Source organism: Electrophorus electricus, chromosome 8, assembly GCF_041902795.1.
Source record: "Electrophorus electricus isolate QZ-2024a chromosome 8, ASM4190279v1, whole genome shotgun sequence".
NCBI lineage: Eukaryota > Metazoa > Chordata > Actinopteri > Gymnotiformes > Gymnotidae > Electrophorus > Electrophorus electricus.
This window is the reverse complement of record NC_137504.1, coordinates 21361667-21380700: the sequence shown is the minus strand read 5'-3', so window position 1 is coordinate 21380700 and position 19034 is coordinate 21361667. Positions and strand designations below refer to the sequence as shown.

Genomic DNA, 19034 nt, shown 5'->3' with positions numbered 1-19034 from the left:
CCATACCGAACCACAGGGCACATGTGCGGGAAAGCCTCGTAGTCATCTGAGGACAGATCGCCAAGTACACCTGCGGTTTGCTATTAAAAAGCATGCTGCCAAAGCCTGAAGAGCATTCCTCCTTTACCCATGTGCTGGAGGCCTATTGGAAGATCAGTGTCAGATGGCTGAGCCATAGATAAATCATATCATTTGATCTGGGAGTTGTTTAATGTCTAATCTTTTCTTCCTTCTTATGATGACTATTTGTCTAAAGTGACCCCCCCCCCATCCAACTATGGGTTAATCTGTGACAGAATTTCAAAAGTGTGTGCATTACTAAATTTCAAGCATCCTACAGTCAGCCTCCTACGTGTAGGTGAGGCAATATATCTCACAACCATTTCTGCAGAATGAGCTGTACTACTTGGTGGTGGCAGTGGTAGCTTTTACTGTCCTCTTTGATAGCCATACAGATCTGGCTTGGAAAAACGATGAAGGGACACCTCAGTGTCTGGTGAAGGGCTCCCCCATGGACACTTGCATAATGTATGGTCATAACATTAATGAGCTTTGGGAAATTAAATGTATAAATCAGCAGCCCTAAACATAGACGCTGAATCTGACACAAACGGCCAACTCGGAATCAGTAGAATATTCCTCCATTAGCATCTATTGATCTTTATTGTGACTGCTAAACACTTGATGCCTAGCTCGATGGCCATAAACATTACATTGAACTTCCTTCTGGTAAACAGTCAAATACTATATTCAGTTCCTAAGTGGAACTCAAGGTATGTGTTAGTGAGACTACTGAACTCCCGCCTGTATTTGCTAGCACCAGAGCTACTTATAAACAGGAGTGAGACCACACCCGCACTGTGAGTCGAGAATAACCCAGAAGCCAAAATCCTTTATTATTTTTTTCCAGAGCCATTGCATGTATTCCAGTAAGAACATCTGATGTAGTTCCAAATTTGTGAAACTGTTCCTAATGGTATACTCCTGTGTCCTTGACATGTTCCTGTTGGTGCTTAAAAAATGCCCAAGTATGTATGAATTAAGGGACCTCCAAGCACAAGCTTGTACAGCAATTTTTTATTTTTATTTTTTTTACACGTTTACGTAAGAGCCGGCATGGCTCATGTAGGCTGTTGAAGCGCCTCCCTCCGTTGCTCAGTAGCTCTGAATGCATCCCTAACTCATCCCAGTTCTTTAAGCATTTGGCCTCTAAAGCTTGGACGAGGTAGCTTAAAGGGGAATTGAGCCTCAGTAACCTGCCAAGTGACGCCCACACGGTGAATCTGCTGTGGGCTGCATTGCCCCCAGCCTCCTGGGCATCTCAGGCTTGTGGCGCTCAAGGTGGAGTGTCCCAGCCACGAGCATGTGCTATATGACCCCATTGGGTTGGGAGGGGGTAGTCGCTAAGCCAAGGCGAGGGTGCACACGATTCTGCGTTTGCGATCAGCTGCGGTTGGCCTGCTTGTTGGTACAATACAGGGTGCTCGTCTGAGGGCTGGGCCAGTCCGAGCATGCCATGCGCCGCGGTGCGCGTGACCGAGGATTGCCATGTGCGGTGGTGGGTGTGACCGAGGGAATGCGAGCTGCGCCCTGCGGGGAGAGGGCGTGCTCACAGCGAAAACGTTCGTCAAAGGCCAGCATGTCCCATTTACGTGGCCACGGAAGGAGGCTGGTTTGGTATTCTGATATTTTGACTCAAATATATTTGTTCCTGTGACTTGCAAAAAGTGGTTTTGCTGGAACTCTTTGCTTGGATGAAAAAGAAACCTTTCAAGCCCATTTTCCTCTGTCACACGTGGTTGAAAGGTTTGTAAGAGAGGATGGTGGAAATCGTAATAATACATAAACAGAGAAAGTTTTGGGGTGGTCACCAGCACTGTTATAGTGGGAGTGGCTGAAGGAGGCGTGAGATTACTAGCACTCCAGAGGCAGATTACACAATTTTGAACCAAGTGTGGAAAATCTGCTCACACTTTCCTTGTCAACTCCTCCCTAGCATTTAGCAGCTCCTACACACTCTGATCAGGTAGGAAAGTGCTCAGAAAAGTAGTGATGTTTTCAGAAGGCTTCTCACTGTTGGTTGCCTCTGTTTGTGGTGACTTGCTAAAATGGATTTTCATGGTATTAGTTTGCAGTGGCGTTGAAGGGGGTGTGTGTGTGTGTCCGTGTGTCTCTCTGTATCTGCGTCCGTGTGATTTATACACCATTACAGAAGCCAAGGTATGATCTAGACTGCCTGTTTTATTATAACGGTTATGTTTAAGGGAACTATACTATTTAGCTAATTTGAGTTTTATAGTGACAAACGTGGGGATTCTATGCATTGGACGTTAAGGAAAGAGACAAGTTCTGTGAATGTCCTCTGTTGTAACCAGTTGTGCAGAAAACGATCAATTTGGCTCTATCTGGGCATATTGTAGGAGATGTGAATCGCAACCTAATAAAACTTAACCAAAAAGCCCTGACGGTGGTGGACTTGGTTCTTGTGCACATTATGGAGAGTGTCAAAACAGACACTTCTAACAAGATTTCGATAGAGTTCCGCACGTTGTTGTTGTTTATTTCTCATTGGCAATTTGTATATATCAAGCGTTACTTGAGAATGGAAGAGTTGTTTGATTCTGAATGTATTAGTCTTCACTGATCATTGGTAAGGTACCAGGTACTTTGCTCTCAGCCCAGTGTGGTAGCACTTGTATAAACCACCAGCACCACCACCTGTCATATGGTGATATGCATGTAGGAATCTAAAATGGTAGAATAAATTGAGCCTCTATGGTGAGGGCTACACCTGACATGATGCTGGCTTTATAGGTGCTGCCATTCAGTTAGTGCTAGGTTCTTTCAGAACCAAGAATCAGAAACAATCAAGAAATAAATACATTAAAATCAAAACATTAATTAATCCCATACATTAATTTTGAGACTTGGTGTCCCTGGAGCATTGAAGATATGGAGAATGAGAGTAAGGCACTAATGGGCTATGTTTAACCAGGCACTTTACATATTAATTTGCATAAATTAACATGCAATTAGTAAAAAAAAAAAAAAAAACTTCTTGTAAAAATGTCATTCTTGATATTGGGTTCAGAAATAAATCTTGATGTCAAATTCATTTTGTGTTGTCAAGAAATGTATTTCTGATGTTCAGAATTTTTTTTTATCAAGGAATAAAAGCTAAAACGGCTTCCATAGTTTTACATGCAGAGAGGAATAACATGGCTTAATTTGATAACTCTGCTACGGTCTTTTAGAAGCTTTGACCTGGTTAACAACCTTAACCAAATGCAGGCAGAAACTGTAACGGGTAGTCTTGCCTGTAAGGCAGATGTATAGAGGTACAGACGGCCTTACTGCAGACGAGTATAGTACAGTATATGAGCCCACTGAGTGAGTGGGGAAATTGGGGGACATTTGTCTTGAAACGGTCTGAACAGAAAATATCAACACTTGCCTATTTCAATACCCTTCCGCCTAAAGAAAGAGCAGGTATACAGAAAAACAATCTCCGATTGGACTCACCAGACACGCTAGGCTAGTTAGTATTGTCCAGAGAGCCAATGTCGGCTAACATGCGAAATGTTGAATCTAGATCCTTCTATTAGGCTGCACCATACTGTCGGTTATATAGACGTGTAAACAGGCCGTATGCAGAAGGACCCTGAGACCGTACCTCTCGTATTTGAACGCCTGCGTTCCGTAACTTGTGTGGCGTTTTCCTTGATCTTAAATTACATGAAAAGGAAGTGATATTAATATTATAGCTTTTTATAAACTGATACTTGTTTGTGTGTAACCTTTCAAAAAAACCCAACTGGCTCACCTTCCCTGTAATCGGGTTATCCGTCACGTTGTGATCACGCATCAGAAGGGCTAGCTGTCGGTGAGGTTTGGATGTGGTGAAAAAGAAGTGGTAATTTTTTTTTGTTTGTTTGTTTAAAAGCCTAATGAGGTTTTGTAGGGCACTGTGTTTGAGGTTGGAACATGTGCAGCTTGACACTTGTTCTTTTGCCACCTTCTAGTCCCCTCATTGCACTATGGTCATCATACTAATCCTAGATCTTTCCACTCACTGGATCACCTCACCCTTGGTGTTCTGATACTGCATGTTTTACAAATTAAGCACTGGCTGTATAACAGACCTACCATTATCAGTATTCTTTGTTCTGTATCAATCGGAATCTAATATGTACGAACTAGTAAATAAACTGTAGCCACCTGATAATGTCGAGTCCTGCTTTACAAGGTTATTCTCCACATGATCTTTCTAGTAGGCTTTATTAAGTGACTATGCCGATCTTAGACTCACAAACCATTTAGTCTCAACATTTCTACTACCGAACTAACCTAAAACGAGGCAACGGTGGCTAAGTTGGCTACGATAACGCATCTCGGAGTTGGATAAGCAACCAATTTTTAAAATGACACATTCGTAGATAGCTAACGCCAACCGTACGACCTACCTGATAAAAATGCGGAACACAAACGTCGATGTTATCAGGGTCCCATCATGTCGCTCCTGACTTGAGTTTTAACCAATCTATGATGTCCCTGTGGCTCCGCTTTGTGTAATGGAGTCGTAAAACATTTAGATTTAATAAGGTCTTTCAAAATACAGTTCACATTATTGGCAGAATCTACTCCAAGTCCGTGTGGGAATCAACTTAATCATCATGTTTTCAATCGTTTCTAGTTATTGATTAGTCACTTTAGTGAAAATCTTATTTGGAAACTTGACTGTTTTGACTCCAAACCGGCTGTAGTCAGTACTTCTGCTTCTTCTGATCCCCTTTCGTCCTTTTGGGTTGTGCGTGTGCTTCCACTTTAAAATTATGTATCCAAGATGTAATGTTTGGCTTTAGTTTTCAGTATACTAGGCCCAGGGGCCATGTTCACTTAGTTGTTCATTTTATTGGTATTTTAGCAATTCAGCTCTTGGTTGATGTTTTGTGTGTGCATATGTTTGCCGAGTGACTTGTAGGGGTGTACACCACAGTGCGGTTTTGCTTATTTTTGCGTAAATGTATGGTCTGAATGTTATGTTAAACTTTTACGAAGCGCTTCGTGTATCTGTGTTCGGGGATTAAACGGCTGACGTGAAAAACGAGCATTTTAGGACTTCCTTGATGGTATTTAAGACAAATGCATATACGTTTACGTAACACGTTAAATGCATTTATTTTGTATATACATTAATGGCATTTAGTTAACGTTTTTGTCCAGAGCGACTTGTCTCGTACCCTTTACAGGTGGTCTCCTTCTGGTCCCTCCTGTGCATGGCAGGCTTGGCGGTGTCCGGTGCGCCGATATGGTCAGGAATTACAGGGCCATGTGAGGAAACTGTCACGCGCTACCACTTCCTTTCGCATTGTTTTAAAGGCTACTGACGTTTGCGATGTCGGAGCGCGAAGTTTCCCTTTTCCTTTAAAGGTCTCGGCGTGGTTTGGGGCTGTACCGTCGTCTGTAAGTGGATAAGTCGCCTCGGGTAGGTACCCGTACCAATGAATGAACTCGTTCAGTGAGTTATTTCAACGCCGCGTCGCGCCCCCCCCCCCCCCTCTTTTAACTGCTGTTGAAGTTGCTGCCAATTCCTAAGCGTCCTACAGAAAGTGCGAAATTAATGGCTTTAGTTGTTTGGGCGGGGGCTCGTATTGAGACCCGCTCTGTGAGCAGGCTCGGTTCGGTTGTACCTGAACCCGAACCCCGACGCTGCCCAAACGCTTTCACTGCCACCACTGCGAGGGATGCATGTGTTCAGCCTTCACGCAGGCCTGCAAAATACACGGATTCACAAAGTGAGGACCGGATATTTACTCAAGTGTCAGGTCCAACGCCGAAGATATTTTAGGTTTGCGAAGTGCATTTCCGCCTTTCTCCAGCTCATGTCTTGTAGTTACCCTTACTTATTCGTTTGTACTAACGGAGTTTGTAATTAAATCTGTATAGTTAACGAAGCATTTGATTTTGTTTCCTCTTAAAACGAAGCTTTGTCTTAAGTGCGATGTTACTTATTTAATCAGCTAAAAGAAACAGTTGCGTGTCCTATAAAATCGCTCAGGAATTGACGTTGAAAGAAAAGCATTACTGCAAAGGTTGTGCTTTTGAGGAAGAGACGCAGCAGCAGGGGAAATCGGAGACATTTCTGTTGTTTTGGCGGTCCGTGTCTGAGGTCTTTGCGCACTGACTCCAGACCAGTTGCGGGGGTTGTTTCATAACTTTCTTTAGAGCGGGAAACACCAACGGGGACATTCTTCCACATTTCGTCAGTGCCTCATGAGGACTGGGGTTTCAGTTTGGTTTCCCTTTCTTGTAAAACTGAGCTCTGTGTATCGGCACGAATAAGGAGCGCATTGCCGAAAATGCATGTCTACATGCCTGGGGGTCTAGCGTCGTGTCTGCTCCCTATGCTCAACGGATGCGAACTTTCTCTCTTACGATTAGTAACAGCCTTTTATATCGACAAATCCTTTTATACGTACTCGGGTGTCTTTTGGCATTGAATGACACCGTGTCTCCTGGCATTGAATGACACCGTGTCTCCGAGTGGGGGGCATGTGTGATTTTCATAACACTTCCAATGAGCAGGCTGGGGAAGCTTAAACATTTCATTTCCCTACTCTTTACAGGCGAGGTCTTCTGGAAGCAGATAAATTACTAAATGCCACGCATTCCTGGCAGTGTGGGCTCTAGAGAATCAAGGTCTTGAACACGTGTGGCTTCTACAGTGGCCCTGAGTCTCGGAGAAGGCAAAGTAATGGAGTATGTTGGTAGAAGTGGTCTCTTTAGTGCTGGTTTGTGGCTTTTGTTTGTTACGCAGTGGTTTGAACATGCTGGATTCAGAACATGTGTGGCTTCTACAGTGGCCCTGAGTCTCGGAGAAGGCAAAGTAATGGAGTATGTTGGTAGAAGTGGTCTCTTTAGTGCTGGTTTGTGGCTTTTGTTTGTTACGCAGTGGTTTGAACATGCTGGATTCATATTAACAATGTTTGCAGCGGAAAATGGTTCCAGGTCCAGGACACTGAGCTTTCAGGCTTGGCTTATCATTGCTTTGGAAGTGGGATTCCCATTAAGGGAAATAAGCAGGGAAAATAATTGTCACATGATTCCAGTATGTCTTTGTCTATTTGGCACAAACCTCTAATTCTGCTGGTTTTGGTTATCGTTTTACGCATTCTGTAGAAGCAAACCGGGTATAAAGAGAGAATTGTTTGCATGTGCATGTTCCAGAGCAGGTGGGAGTTTTACAAGACAGGACTTCCTGTTAAAGTGCATAACCTGCGGCTCAAATTGTGGACTGTGCGGTAGGAATTTGCCTCTCCTGTGATGGTCTTGATGTTGGGCATAAGGCTGTACGCAGGGCGTAAGACCTGCTAGGGGGGTTCCATGCTCACTGACCGCTGTGTTTGCAGGCGTCGCAGCAGAGCCTGGGACAGAGGAGGAGGCAGCGGAGTCAGGAGGAACAGGGAGGAGCTTGCACCGAGACCCAACCCACACGACGTCTGCCGCCAACATGGTAGGAGAGCCTGGTTGTGTCCGCTTTGTGTTCCATGTGGGCGTGGTACTCGTTCCCACAAGGCATTGTTGTGTCTGAAGTGAAAGTATGCAGTTGGGGACATTTGTTTGGGGTTTGTGATGAGGTTGTGGGCATGCAAGCCTATAGTGTGCGCATGCCGCGATCAAAGGGCGTCTTATTATTACATCTGCTGTCGCGTTGCTTTTGCTGGGAAGTGTGTGCAGAGTTTACACATGGTTTAGATGGATCACGCCCCATTTAACGATGTTGTCTTCGGCACGAAATTCTCACTCTGATTTAGCATAACCACCGTGTTTGAACCCAGACTACAAACAGCACTGCCTCTGCCACTTGGTCAGTGGTTCAGAACTTGAGCGTCTTTTAAAAATGTGATGCTCCAAGTCTTCGCACAGTCACACGGGCTGTAGTGTGATCTTTGACGCGGACTGTTGTGTGGACAACCGCACTACTGCCTTCTCACCGCCGAGATTGTGTTGCTCGCTGTTTTAGATCTAACATCATTATAGTTGTTGGACACATGAAAAATTACACTAGCCAAGGTGTCTGCTCGGGAACGGTTATTGAAAACAGGGATGCTTAGTGGGCCGCGCAGCGGTTTAATCAGAACTGAGCCGCTTCTCAGCTTCCTGCCTATATCTAATGTATTCTGCTATTGGCTAATACTGGGACCAGTTGCTTCTTCACACTTAAACCTAGAAGCTCTAGTCTTTTCAAAATTAATTAAAACATGGTTCATTCTTTGAAGCTTGTTTAGTATAATAAATAATCTCACACACAAAACAGAAACACAAATTGTATAACACCAAAAAAACCCAAAAAAAAACCCCAAACGGGAAGTCTTATTCCACACCCTTCTCCCTTTCCTATTTTCTCACACAATCAAAGAGTGGAATGGTGATGAAGGTGAAACCTGCATCTCCCTGGTCCTCTGAACAAAGCATGTTTATTTTATCCAGGTGATGTATCTTGGGCCGCGAGTCTCTTCCTGCAGGTGTGTCTGGGCGCGCTCTGTTTCACCCCTGTACTCGTCAGCCCCACCTGTGGCCTACGTGGAGTTTGAGTTGGCAGTGGCGGCATGACCAGGCAGCGTGCCTGGGCCTAGTGGTACCCCTCAGGGAACGAGAGCCCGCCATGACGGTCAGCTAAGCAACAAATGGAAAGCAAAACACGATGAAAACAAGCTCTGTGTTTCTTGTGACATTACTCAGAGGGTCTATTCAACACAGCCCCTGCATGGTGGATTACCTGAGTATTTACTGAGCGTTTCCTGGTCTGATCTGAACAGGGGGGTTTATAGGTTTTGTGCATGTGGGGTTTTACTGTGTGCGCCGGAGTAGCCCGATGTCGACTCACGTGCAGTCGTGCCGGCCCCACACGTGATGCACGGCCCTCCTACGGGGGCGTTTTTGGCCGGAGTGGGCCCGCTCGTAAAACTGCTGTAAAGTAGTGAGCAAGTGTTGGAAAGCCTTTGATGTGTGGGTGTGTGGAAAGGGAGGCAGCCTTCAGTGAATCTGCTATTAGCTAGCAGGTCAAAGTTTTCTGCGGCTATTTTTCATAGTTCCATCATCTCGCACTGATCTGAGGTCAGATCTGTGTTTTCTGGCAAGGGTTAAGCCGGGGGGAAAAAACTGTGCCGGATCGGGGCTGCTGCAACTTGAGATGTAGCGCAATGCAGTGCCCTCTTGTGGTCATAAGACAACAAGACAAGCTTCCGAAAACGTGGCCTTGGAGTAAACGCACGCTGCGATTTACAGCCGAGTGCAAATCGGACCGCTAAGCCTTTTAGACAACTTCACCTCTCTGTGTAAACCTGCTTGATGGATCCGTCTCGAGATCTAGCATGAATAAAATATTCCCAGTAAAGTTTAGTGCACTGCAAATGCAGATCCGTTTGTCCTCTGCCTTGGTGCTAGCTAGGGTTAACTTCAATCCCAACATTTATCGCTCTTGAGGCATGTTGGCCCTATACAGTTGGACTAAACTGGCCCAAACACAATTTTAAATAATTGTAGTAGTAGTACCGTGTTTTAGCCAAATCCTGTGAGTATTGGGAAATGCAGAGCAAATGTGAAGCTAGTGTTGTAATATTACATGCGTGTTTATTTTTTCCTGTAAATGATGTACTCTGCAAATTATAGCCTTGTTCCACTGAAAGGTTGGGAGGCTGCTCGCACCTCCGTCCCGCGGTTCTTCAAAGCGCACGCGGTCATCGAGCGCGTGCTGCTGCTCAGGGTGCGTTTCCAAATCCCTCAGCGTGATTTCATATGCGACAGGTGAGGTTTGGCTGCACGCCAAAAATGTAATGCGAATCTGTGAAATGCTCTCAAATGCTTTTGGAAGCGGGTGTGTGTAAAAGCAAAACTGTGTCACCTGCAGTGTGCGTGTATGCCTTCCCGTCCTCTTGCACACCTTTTCCAGGAACATAATTCAGACGCTCGGGGTGGGCAAGGGTGGGCAAGGGGACGGGCACGTATAGATGCACACTGCAGGCAACGCAATTTTGCTTTGGCTTTCTCACACTCACACTCTCACTCTTTTTAATCTCCCCCTCTCATTTAGTCCTGTGGACTAAAACAATTGGGCTTCTTTTAACCGCTCACTCCTGCGCTGTAGACCGAGCCCATCTCAGGAACATTGTGTGTAGAAAAGAGGACACGGCTCACTGGCCCCGCGGTGCTGGGTGTCGGCTTCGGAGCGGCAGGGGCCGGGCGTGGGGGTCACCCCAGAGCATGCGACTGTCTGGCCTCACGCCACCTGCATGTAGAGAACTGCGTCGTCGTGGGACGTCAACACGCAAGAACGCGAGCGTGTGCGTCAGAGAGCGGAAGTGAGCTTCACACGAGCGTGTCGAGGATGCCGGGTGGAATGTCGCATAAGGCTGCATGCGAGTGTAGGGGGCGGATGGTGAGTGTCTTGGCCCATCCTCGAGGTGCCTCTATCCTGTGTATGTGGTGGGCGTGGCAGAGGTTTCTCCACAGTGGGGTGGAATCGCACCGTCCTCCTTTGTGAAAACGGATACTAAGGCACAGGGCCGATATCGGGAGCAGCTCGGCCCCCCGGTCACGCACGCATCCTCCAGCGCCCCCCTCGCTCGCCGTTCTTAGTTATTCATGTTCACCGCGTCAGCGAAGGTCTCCCCTGTTTAAAGCCATCCGCTGGCGTCTTTGTGGGATGCTTCGTCCAGTCTCGATGGATCACGTCGGTAGTGTGTGGTTGAATAACCACGGCTAGTCAGTTCACTTCCCTGTGCTTGCACGAGCACGTGACCGGCTGACTGGTAACACGCCCCAAACGGAAGATGAGTTATTGTCCGTCGGAGATCAGTGCAGCGGTATGTCAGTATGCAGTTCACCACGCGTTTGATGGGTAATGGCAATATATACACACTCTCTCACACACACTGTGAGGCTGCACCTAACGTGCTGCGCAGGGGAGAGGAAAACTGCCAAACCCCTTCGATGTTTTTTGTTTGTTTGTTTGTTTGGTTGGTTTTTTTTTGCATTTATTGACTCGAGTTTAAATGCCCGTTACTACAGGCAGCATCTACGTGCAGTTCAGGATGAGTTAAATTTAGAGTTGGGGGGGGGGGGGGGGGGCGCTGATATTTGAGGCTGGGGGCAGGATGGCTAAGTTCTCACAGAGCGACCAGACGGGGCTGAACGGCGTGTTCGGGGAGGCTGCGGAGCGCGACGCTCCTGCCGAGAGAAAAAGGCGAGAGCCGCGAGGAGGGAGGGGCTGAGATTGCTGTGTCATTGGTGCACTGTGCTCTCGCGTGCTCTCCCTCCCCTCTCTCGTTGCCTGCCTCTCTCGACCATCGTGACTGTACGCTGATGCATTCCCCCTCCCCTCCTGCCCAGCCGTGCGGTACAGAGGAGAGCGCATCTTTCTTGCTACTGCAAGGTGTGTGTGTGTGTGTGTGTGTGTGTGTGTGTGTGTGTGTGTGTGTGTGTGTGTGTGTGTGTGTGTGTGTGGGAGAGGGAGAGAGACAGACAGGGAGAGATTCCAGTGGGGAGTCTTTGTAACGGACAAACGTTCTCCATTGTTGAAAGTGAACCTCACATTTAAGCTGAGGGAAGATTTGTCCTTCCAAGGGCTTGTGCTAGGCGACCTGGCTCTGGCTGCAGCGTTCTCGAACCTGCCCAGAGCTGTTGCTGAGCTGGCAGCCTGGTGTCGGTGAAGGGTGAACGGGGGATGGGGGGTGGAGGAGAGAAAGTGTGAGAGGATGCATGTGAGCGGAGTCGTCGATGCAATCGCTGTGGGTGGAGCTTAGCGCCAGGCAATACCCTGTTTTTTTGGGGGTTTTTTTCGTTTTTTTTTCCTCCTTTCTTTTTTTCCTTGTTTCTCTCCCTCCCTCTCTCTCTCTCTCTCTCTCTCTCTCTCTCTCTCTCTCTCTCTCTCTCCCCTCTCTCTGATCTGTGTTCACGGCGAATCTGCTTCACGTGCCTCGCCTCCTGTCGTCACCCTCCTCCTCCACGTTAGGTTTCTGCCTCTCTCTCGAGGAGAACCGGCTTGCTCCTTGCCACCGGTCGTCCGAGCAACCGACGGCGCTCTGACCCCTCCTCGTGTGCCGAGTCAGAGGAGGGGGTCGGGGTGTGTCTGGAAGGCTTGCGCGCGCGCAGAGAGCCAGTAGAAGGGTCAGAGCGGCCGGAGCCTGCGCCGGGGGAAGGATGGTTTTACCGGCTGCTGTCGCCGTAGTCGCCGCGGTTGTGCTGCTCCTCCGAGTGCGTATCTCCAAGGCGACCGAGCCCTGCCCCCTCTCGCCATGAGTCTGGCAGCCCGCATCTCCTGCTCTATGCTCAACTGCTTCGTAAGTCCCGTATGTGTGTGTGTGTGTGTGTGCGTGTGTGCATATGCAAGCGTTTGAGGGAGGCGCACGCGGTCGCCGCAGCCTTAACTCGGTGTGCAACTGTGACGGGCAAGTTGGAGCGGTGGGCGAGAGGAGAGAATCGCGGATGAGGGAGAGAAAGAAGGAGGAAGCGAGAGGCGGCTCTTCGTTCTTCTCTAACGGGGACGGCGCTCTAACGGGAATTGCGGATAACACCCAGCTCCGAGGGGAGGAGAGTGTGTCCTGCTTGTTCTTTTGTTCTGCTCCCGTGCTGTGTCTGTAGGTGACCGGAGTAGAGATGTGAGGTCAGAACACCTCCACTAGCCCAGGTCAGCTGGTGTGGGTGCGGTTACACACTCAGTTCCACCATAGCCAGTTAAGTTGAGTAAATGCATCTACCTTGTGTGTCAAAGCATACTATTCTCACTTCCTTTTGCGTTTGCTCTTGTTTTTCCTCACTTCCTCCTTTTTGTTTGGGAGCCCCCCCCACCGAGTGTTCACTCTGTTCGTGACTCCTAAGTCAGCTTTCACTTTGAGCTCCCAGGGAGGATGGCATTTGGAGGTGAGATTTAATTTGACTGAGGGTGAAGGTAACTGACTAACCATCTTTCAAGCATCCAGCCAGTGGTCCAGTTCAGTATCCACAGGTGACCCCTTAATCCATCAGCGCCGCCATGCTCCAATTGGTCGACAAGCGTTCTCTTATGATGAGGGTATTTGACAAAGCAAGAGATGATCGCCCCTCCCCCATTGCCATGGAGACGAGATCTCTCTCAAATGGACTGATTTAATATGAGAAGCGAAGCAAAGGCAGAGATGAAAGTAAGGCTAGTCGTGCTTTTGTTCGTTATGTTGAAAGTTTAGTTCGTTGCGAAACGTGACTTCATTGCAGACTGACTCTCTCCTTCACTTAGTGCCACCTTCCCCAGATCAGACTGCCTTTTACGGTTTAGACCTCAGGCTGCAATGCTTGAGATCAGATTCTGTATTCCAGTGGATCTTTAAACTGATCAGATCTGCACATTCGGCCAAAGCCACCAGTGATCGATTGTTGAAATGGAAGCCAAAGAGTGGGCTTATTCAGAACGATTGTGATCAGATTTCACTGGTTATATAAAAAGGGGCAGAGAGAGAGAGAGAGAAGGTCAGGTAACTGTTTGTCAGGTGGCGTGTCCAGGGCAGTGACATGCTTTTGCGGTTCGGCTGCATGCTGTTGCAAGCTTTCCTGGATGTGTGTGTATATATGTGTGTGTGTGTGTGTATATATGTGTGTGTGTGTATATATGTGTGTGTGTATATATGTGTGTGTTGGCAATGTCTGACTTTGCTGTGGAAGTAGAGGACTGTTACAGAGGCTTGGTGCTACAATGGCAGGTGAATCAAGCAAGCGCAATAAAGGCTCTGGAAAGTTCCTACACTACCTTGCACTCGCTTAACCCAGTCAGAGTAGTAAGGAAGGGTGTGTGTATATGTGTGTGTGTATGTGTGTGTGTGTGTGTGTATATGTGTGTGTTGGCAATGTCTGACTTTGCTGTGGAAGTAGAGGACTGTTACAGAGGCTTGGTGCTACAATGGCAGGTGAATCAAGCAAGCGCAATAAAGGCTCTGGAAAGTTCCTACACTACCTTGCACTCGCTTAACCCAGTCAGAGTAGTAAGGAAGGGTGTGTGTGTGTGTGTGTGTGTGCGCGCGTGTGTGTGTGCACGTGCTGCGCCCCACCCCCCACCCCCGTATCAGTAGTGGATGGATACTTCTGTGCTCTTTGTGCCGTGTTGGCACCTGTTTTGTGTTTTGATATGAGCTGGCGCAGTGCCTGCTGCAACGCTGAGGTTGAGGTGCACTAAAACCATGCCAACCCCCAGCTACACACTGACATTGCTATAATGTTAAGGCACATCACTCGTTTTCCCCGTAAACCTGTGAAACGCTTTTCACAACTTTGTGTGTTTGCTAAAGGAATTTTCACTGGGCTCATAAACTCAAACACATTTTTCTACAGTGTCTTAAGACTCTTCCATGGTGCTGTTCGTCTCTGTGGAAAAGGCTTTATCCCAGAGTTGCCCATATGTACGTGCATCCGTTACGCGCGGACAGACTTGCATACCTTGTCGTGGCAGGCCGATGGCATCACGCCGGGAATCGCTCAGAAATAGCAAGCTAATTAATCCACTCTGCTGGTTTTCCAAACAGGAGTGTAGCCATTGGCCACCACTAGCCAACGGTCACAAACATGTGTTGCGTTCACTGTTAGTTTGCCGGTTGTTCATGCCAGAAATTGATCAAGACTAAATTAGGAAGTGAAAGGGAAAGTCAATGAAAACTGGGTAACGATGCTGCGCGGACCTTGGCATGGGGAGGGAGAGCACTGGGGTAACTGATTTATTGATCGGCACACACTGCCATTCAATTACTGATCCATTGAAGGGGAGCTTTAAGTGGGGCAGCAAGCAACCCTGAACTAGCTTTCTGGAACTACACCCTGATCTTGGTGTGTACGTGTATGACGTGCTGGTGTGGCATGCTATTTTCAAATGTTACACAAACGGGTGTCCAGGCCCTCCATTCTGAAATCTAGGCAGCTTCCTGAAATATTAACCCACTGAAGGGCGGGAGAAGTGTGAGGTGATGAGGAATCTGTCCAGTACTGAGCTACCGTGGGAGTGGGCGGTACCGTGGGAGTGGGCTATGTGCTTTTTTTTTTTTTTTTGGTGCTCCCTCTCCACCGCTCACTTGCCTCTGACGGGCTTCACCCCCAGCCTTGCTGACCCAGAGTGAGGTCCTCCTCCAGTTTAGTGGCGATGCTACTGGAGAGGGCTTTTGGGGCGTTGGCCACCGCGGTGTCGTCTTGCGCTGCGGGGAAGTGGATGAGGACACGCGGAGGAGCCGTGGAGGAACACCAAACTCCACGCTGACCGTGAATGCAAAGGGCTCCAGGAAAACCTAGGGCTGTTTCTATAGCAACAGGACTCTGCACTCGCTGCGTGTGCAAACGTGTGTCCGCTCTCCTGCTGGGCCGAATGTCCTCAGACATCATTTGTTTTCCCCTCTCTGCGCCCCCCCCCCCCCCCCCCCCCCCCGAGGAAAAGTAATGATCTCCGGAAATAAACAGAGTCCTGCTTTTGTTCCTGCAGGATTAAAAGGGCTTTTTTTTTTTTTTTTTTTTTTTTTTCCCCTTTAGCAATGTAAACCAGTGGTGTGGCTACTGTGCATGCCTCAAGCCCCCCGCCCCCTTACATACACTCACACGTGCGCACACACACACACACACACACACACACACACACCCCCCCAATGCACTGTGTGCAAAAGTTGCTCTACGAAATGGGAGGGAGTGACTGTTCAAGAAGAACAGAGAGTTAAGAGGGAGGAAGGAGAGTGACGAAGCAAAACCAAAACGGACGGCCGCTCCTCTCAGGAGGACTAGGAAAGGAAGCCCAGAGGAGCGTGTGCAGAATCGCAGATAAGTGCAAGAGAGGGAGCGAGAGAGTAAGCTGAGAAGAGAGCCACAGCAGTCGTTTTCGTTGCTTTCTGCAGTCTGCGTTGCGACAGGACGAACCTGTCTGCCACTCCACTCCGACCGTCGGAAGCCTGCGCCTCTGCCGACGGACCGGTAGCTAACCGTAGCGCGCATGCGTCCCTGGTGCCGTGACCGCTGGCTCTCCTCGTTCAGTCATCTCCGAGGTACGGCCGCGGTAAACATTCCCCCTCCAGATGAGAGTCGGCCGCTGGACGCCGTGCTGTTGGAGCTTAGATCAGCGAAGCAGACGTTGGGTGGGTTCCCGGCTGAGGGCCCTCGCCCTCTCGGGGAGGATGGAATGCTCCACACGTCTGCAGACGGGAGCTGCTGCCGCACGGGTAGTACGTTTCTAGCAAGGTGGTGTGGTGCGGGGCAGAAGAAGCCCACATGACCTTCACAATGACCTTTTGTGTGTGTCTGTGTGTGTGCACGCACGTGCATGTGGGGGTGGGGGGGGTGTGGTCTAACCACTTGGCCTCTAATTTTACACTGTGTTCATTTTTTTAAATGTTCATTGCACAAGCTCGCACACAGTCTTGTTCCACTTGGATAAAAAAAAGGTTTAATTAATTTTTTTTTTAATAATTATTATTATTTCCCAAGTATTTGTGCCAAGTGGAATGATCCCATATCGCACTATGGCTGGAGACTGTCTGCTCTTGTCTGTGAGCCCTGCCAGGGATTAGTAGCTCTTATCTCCCTCATTACTTTCTCTTTGTGATAATTCTCAGTGTTCATGCGCATCCCTTGAAGGTTGGGGTGGGTGGGTGGGTGCGAGTGTGGCACTTTGTTTTAAGCTTTTGCTCCCTCGCCATGCTTTTTTTTTAATTTTTTTTATTTTTAATTTTTTTTATTCCTCTTCTTCCCCCCCACCAGACCTGATTGCTACTCATAATTCTGATGTTACGGCCCCTCTCAGACTTGCTGACACACAAAGGGGCTTTTTTTTTGGTTGCTGGTGGTGATTATGGTTTTTAATAATCTTTCAGTGTTTTAACCCCTTGTCTGTCAGAAGCCTGCTCCATCAGAGGCATTACCACGCGCAGGTCTCCGCCTAAGGTCGGCGAGCGCAGCACGGATCGGCTAGTCGTAGACTAAGAGCCTGGAGTGGGTAGCAAAGCGGGGGGTGGTTGTCCGGGGGCAGAGAGAGGGAGGATGGGCGCAAACACTGATGGATCGGTTATTGGACAGAGGTTTCATTCCGGGGATCCATTCCGGACCTCCGAGAGGCTGGTATTAAATCACGTGAGTCATCCCCGCAGTCTTGCTCGCGGTTCCCAGCTCCGATTCATCACCCCTGCCTGGGACATGCCGGCGAAAGAATCTTCTAGAATGTCAGATGAATAGAGGGCGGGGCCCCAGACAGGAGGCAGGCAGGTGCGTTAGCATCCTTCTTTCCACAACTCCCCTCTCGCTGCATTTTCCCTCCACAAGCCCCAAATAACAGTTTCATCAAAATAGCACTGTGTCCAGGCACAGGGGGCTACCCTACTCTTCACAATAAACACTGTGAAAGAGGGAAAGACAAACACGCAGTGGTGGCTAATGATTGGTTGGAGAGAGCCATGATTTGTTGGGGTTTTAAGGGTAGGTGTGGTCAGGGTTAAAAGGAAAGGCTGCAACTAACAGCTCTTTTTGATTAGATTTTTTTTATTTTATTTTTTTTATCAATTATTGAAACACAATCAACTACTCAGATTACGACTTGCGCAATTACTCAATGGATCTTTAGTTGGCGGCTTTAAATATAGCTCGAGGATGTCTGACATGAATTCTTTGTACAAGAAATACATGAACCTTCATGCTGATACAGTAGATAAACAAACAAGCATCCTATGCCCGTACATTAGGCTATATGTCAGGCTCCCTGACTGAATATGTTCCCTCTGCACTGAAGATGTGCTTTGACCAGGTGATCTTGATGGTATGGAAAAATGCCCCTCATTTCCCCCCCCACCATCTGCATTTTTGGGGTATTCCTGCCTCACGGAAGTACATCTGAACTTACTTTCTCACCATTTGGATCCTGTGGTCCTCCTGGGGTGGATCTTCGCCAGCACTGTCTGAGTCGGACAGGTTATCCAGTGCCGAACTTCCCTCCCTGTTTGGAACGTTGACCCTTTTGCCAATGCTCCCAACCATGTAACACTTACTTCGCTGATAGCAAGGACTCCTGAGTCTAATCTCCGTTATCCCTTTTTCTGCACTAGCCAACGGTGCTTATCCTGGGTTTACATGAACCGTTGCAACCCTTTTGACCGGCTGCAGAAGACAAACGTTGCAATTCTCATGTCCACTCAGGTAATGGGTAGCTCAGTCAAGAAGCTGAAATGCTTGTCAGCTCTTCAGGCAGCACTCATCGGTCTGGCTTCAAGGGACCGACAGTACTTCGGCTCGGAGTTACCTCAGGATCGGATAGAGTGGCAGTAGCGGGCTGTGCCAGGAGTCTCTCTAGTATATATAGTTCCATCTTTGGCTGATCCAGGATGTCGGGGCATGTCGTGGTGTGCTCATTTGCTGCTGTTTCAACTTCATTCTGGTATTGGCCAGCTCGCTCTTCCTGAGGCACTCCCAAGTTTCCTCCAGCCCCTGTTGGGTCCTCCAAGGGCGTTGCTCTCCATGAGCTGGAGTGTGCGCCCAGTGCCCCGGACAGGCTCAGCAGGCTTTTCTGTTCCAGCATGCACACCGTTGCCGCCACATGAACTACCGCGCTTGTTCTGGTAGGCAAAATCTAAGGATTCTTGCCACCGCTTCCTCCAGAGGAGGATTCTCCAGAATGCCTCTTCTCAAGAGGCATGATGGCAAGGTCCAAAGTTCGCCAAACTTCACTGATGAAATGGCAGAACAGTCCGTGTACAACTGGTCCAGATATCAACCGTCCGCGTGAGGGGAGCTTTTGATTTATTATTTTTGATTTACCTTTATTGATCTCAGGAGATTTTGGTCAACATCTTGAAGTGCAAAGACCCCAGGGGTTTAATCTCTAGACATTTAATGCTTTAATCAAATGACAGAAACCTGTATTTCTTCAACAATCTTGTAATATCAAATGCACACTATTCTGTGTGTATGTATGTGCGTGAGAAAATGAGACACATTTTGTATCTTCAGAAAATTTCGTATTTCTTTAACATCAAATGAGTGAAGTGAGTTCTGGA

General features: G+C 48.1%; 1 protein-coding gene across 28 annotated transcripts in view; it reads left to right on the top strand.

Moving 5' to 3' along the window:
- Positions 1–19034, top strand: part of mtmr4 (myotubularin related protein 4) — a 52083-nt gene that overhangs the window by 5239 nt on the left and 27810 nt on the right. For 16 of the 28 annotated variants that reach the window (XM_081718735.1, XM_081718736.1, XM_081718732.1 and 13 more), the window contains exon 2: positions 7410–7513. In XM_081718735.1, coding sequence (XP_081574861.1) covers positions 7410–7513 — 104 coding nt within the window. Of the gene's footprint in view, positions 1–1973; positions 2027–5401; positions 5486–5605; positions 5796–5826; positions 5849–5899; positions 7302–7409; positions 7514–11962; positions 12342–19034 lie in introns of those variants that run through there. The other 12 variants (XM_081718751.1, XM_081718739.1, XM_081718738.1 and 9 more) reach the window with 8 other exon arrangements.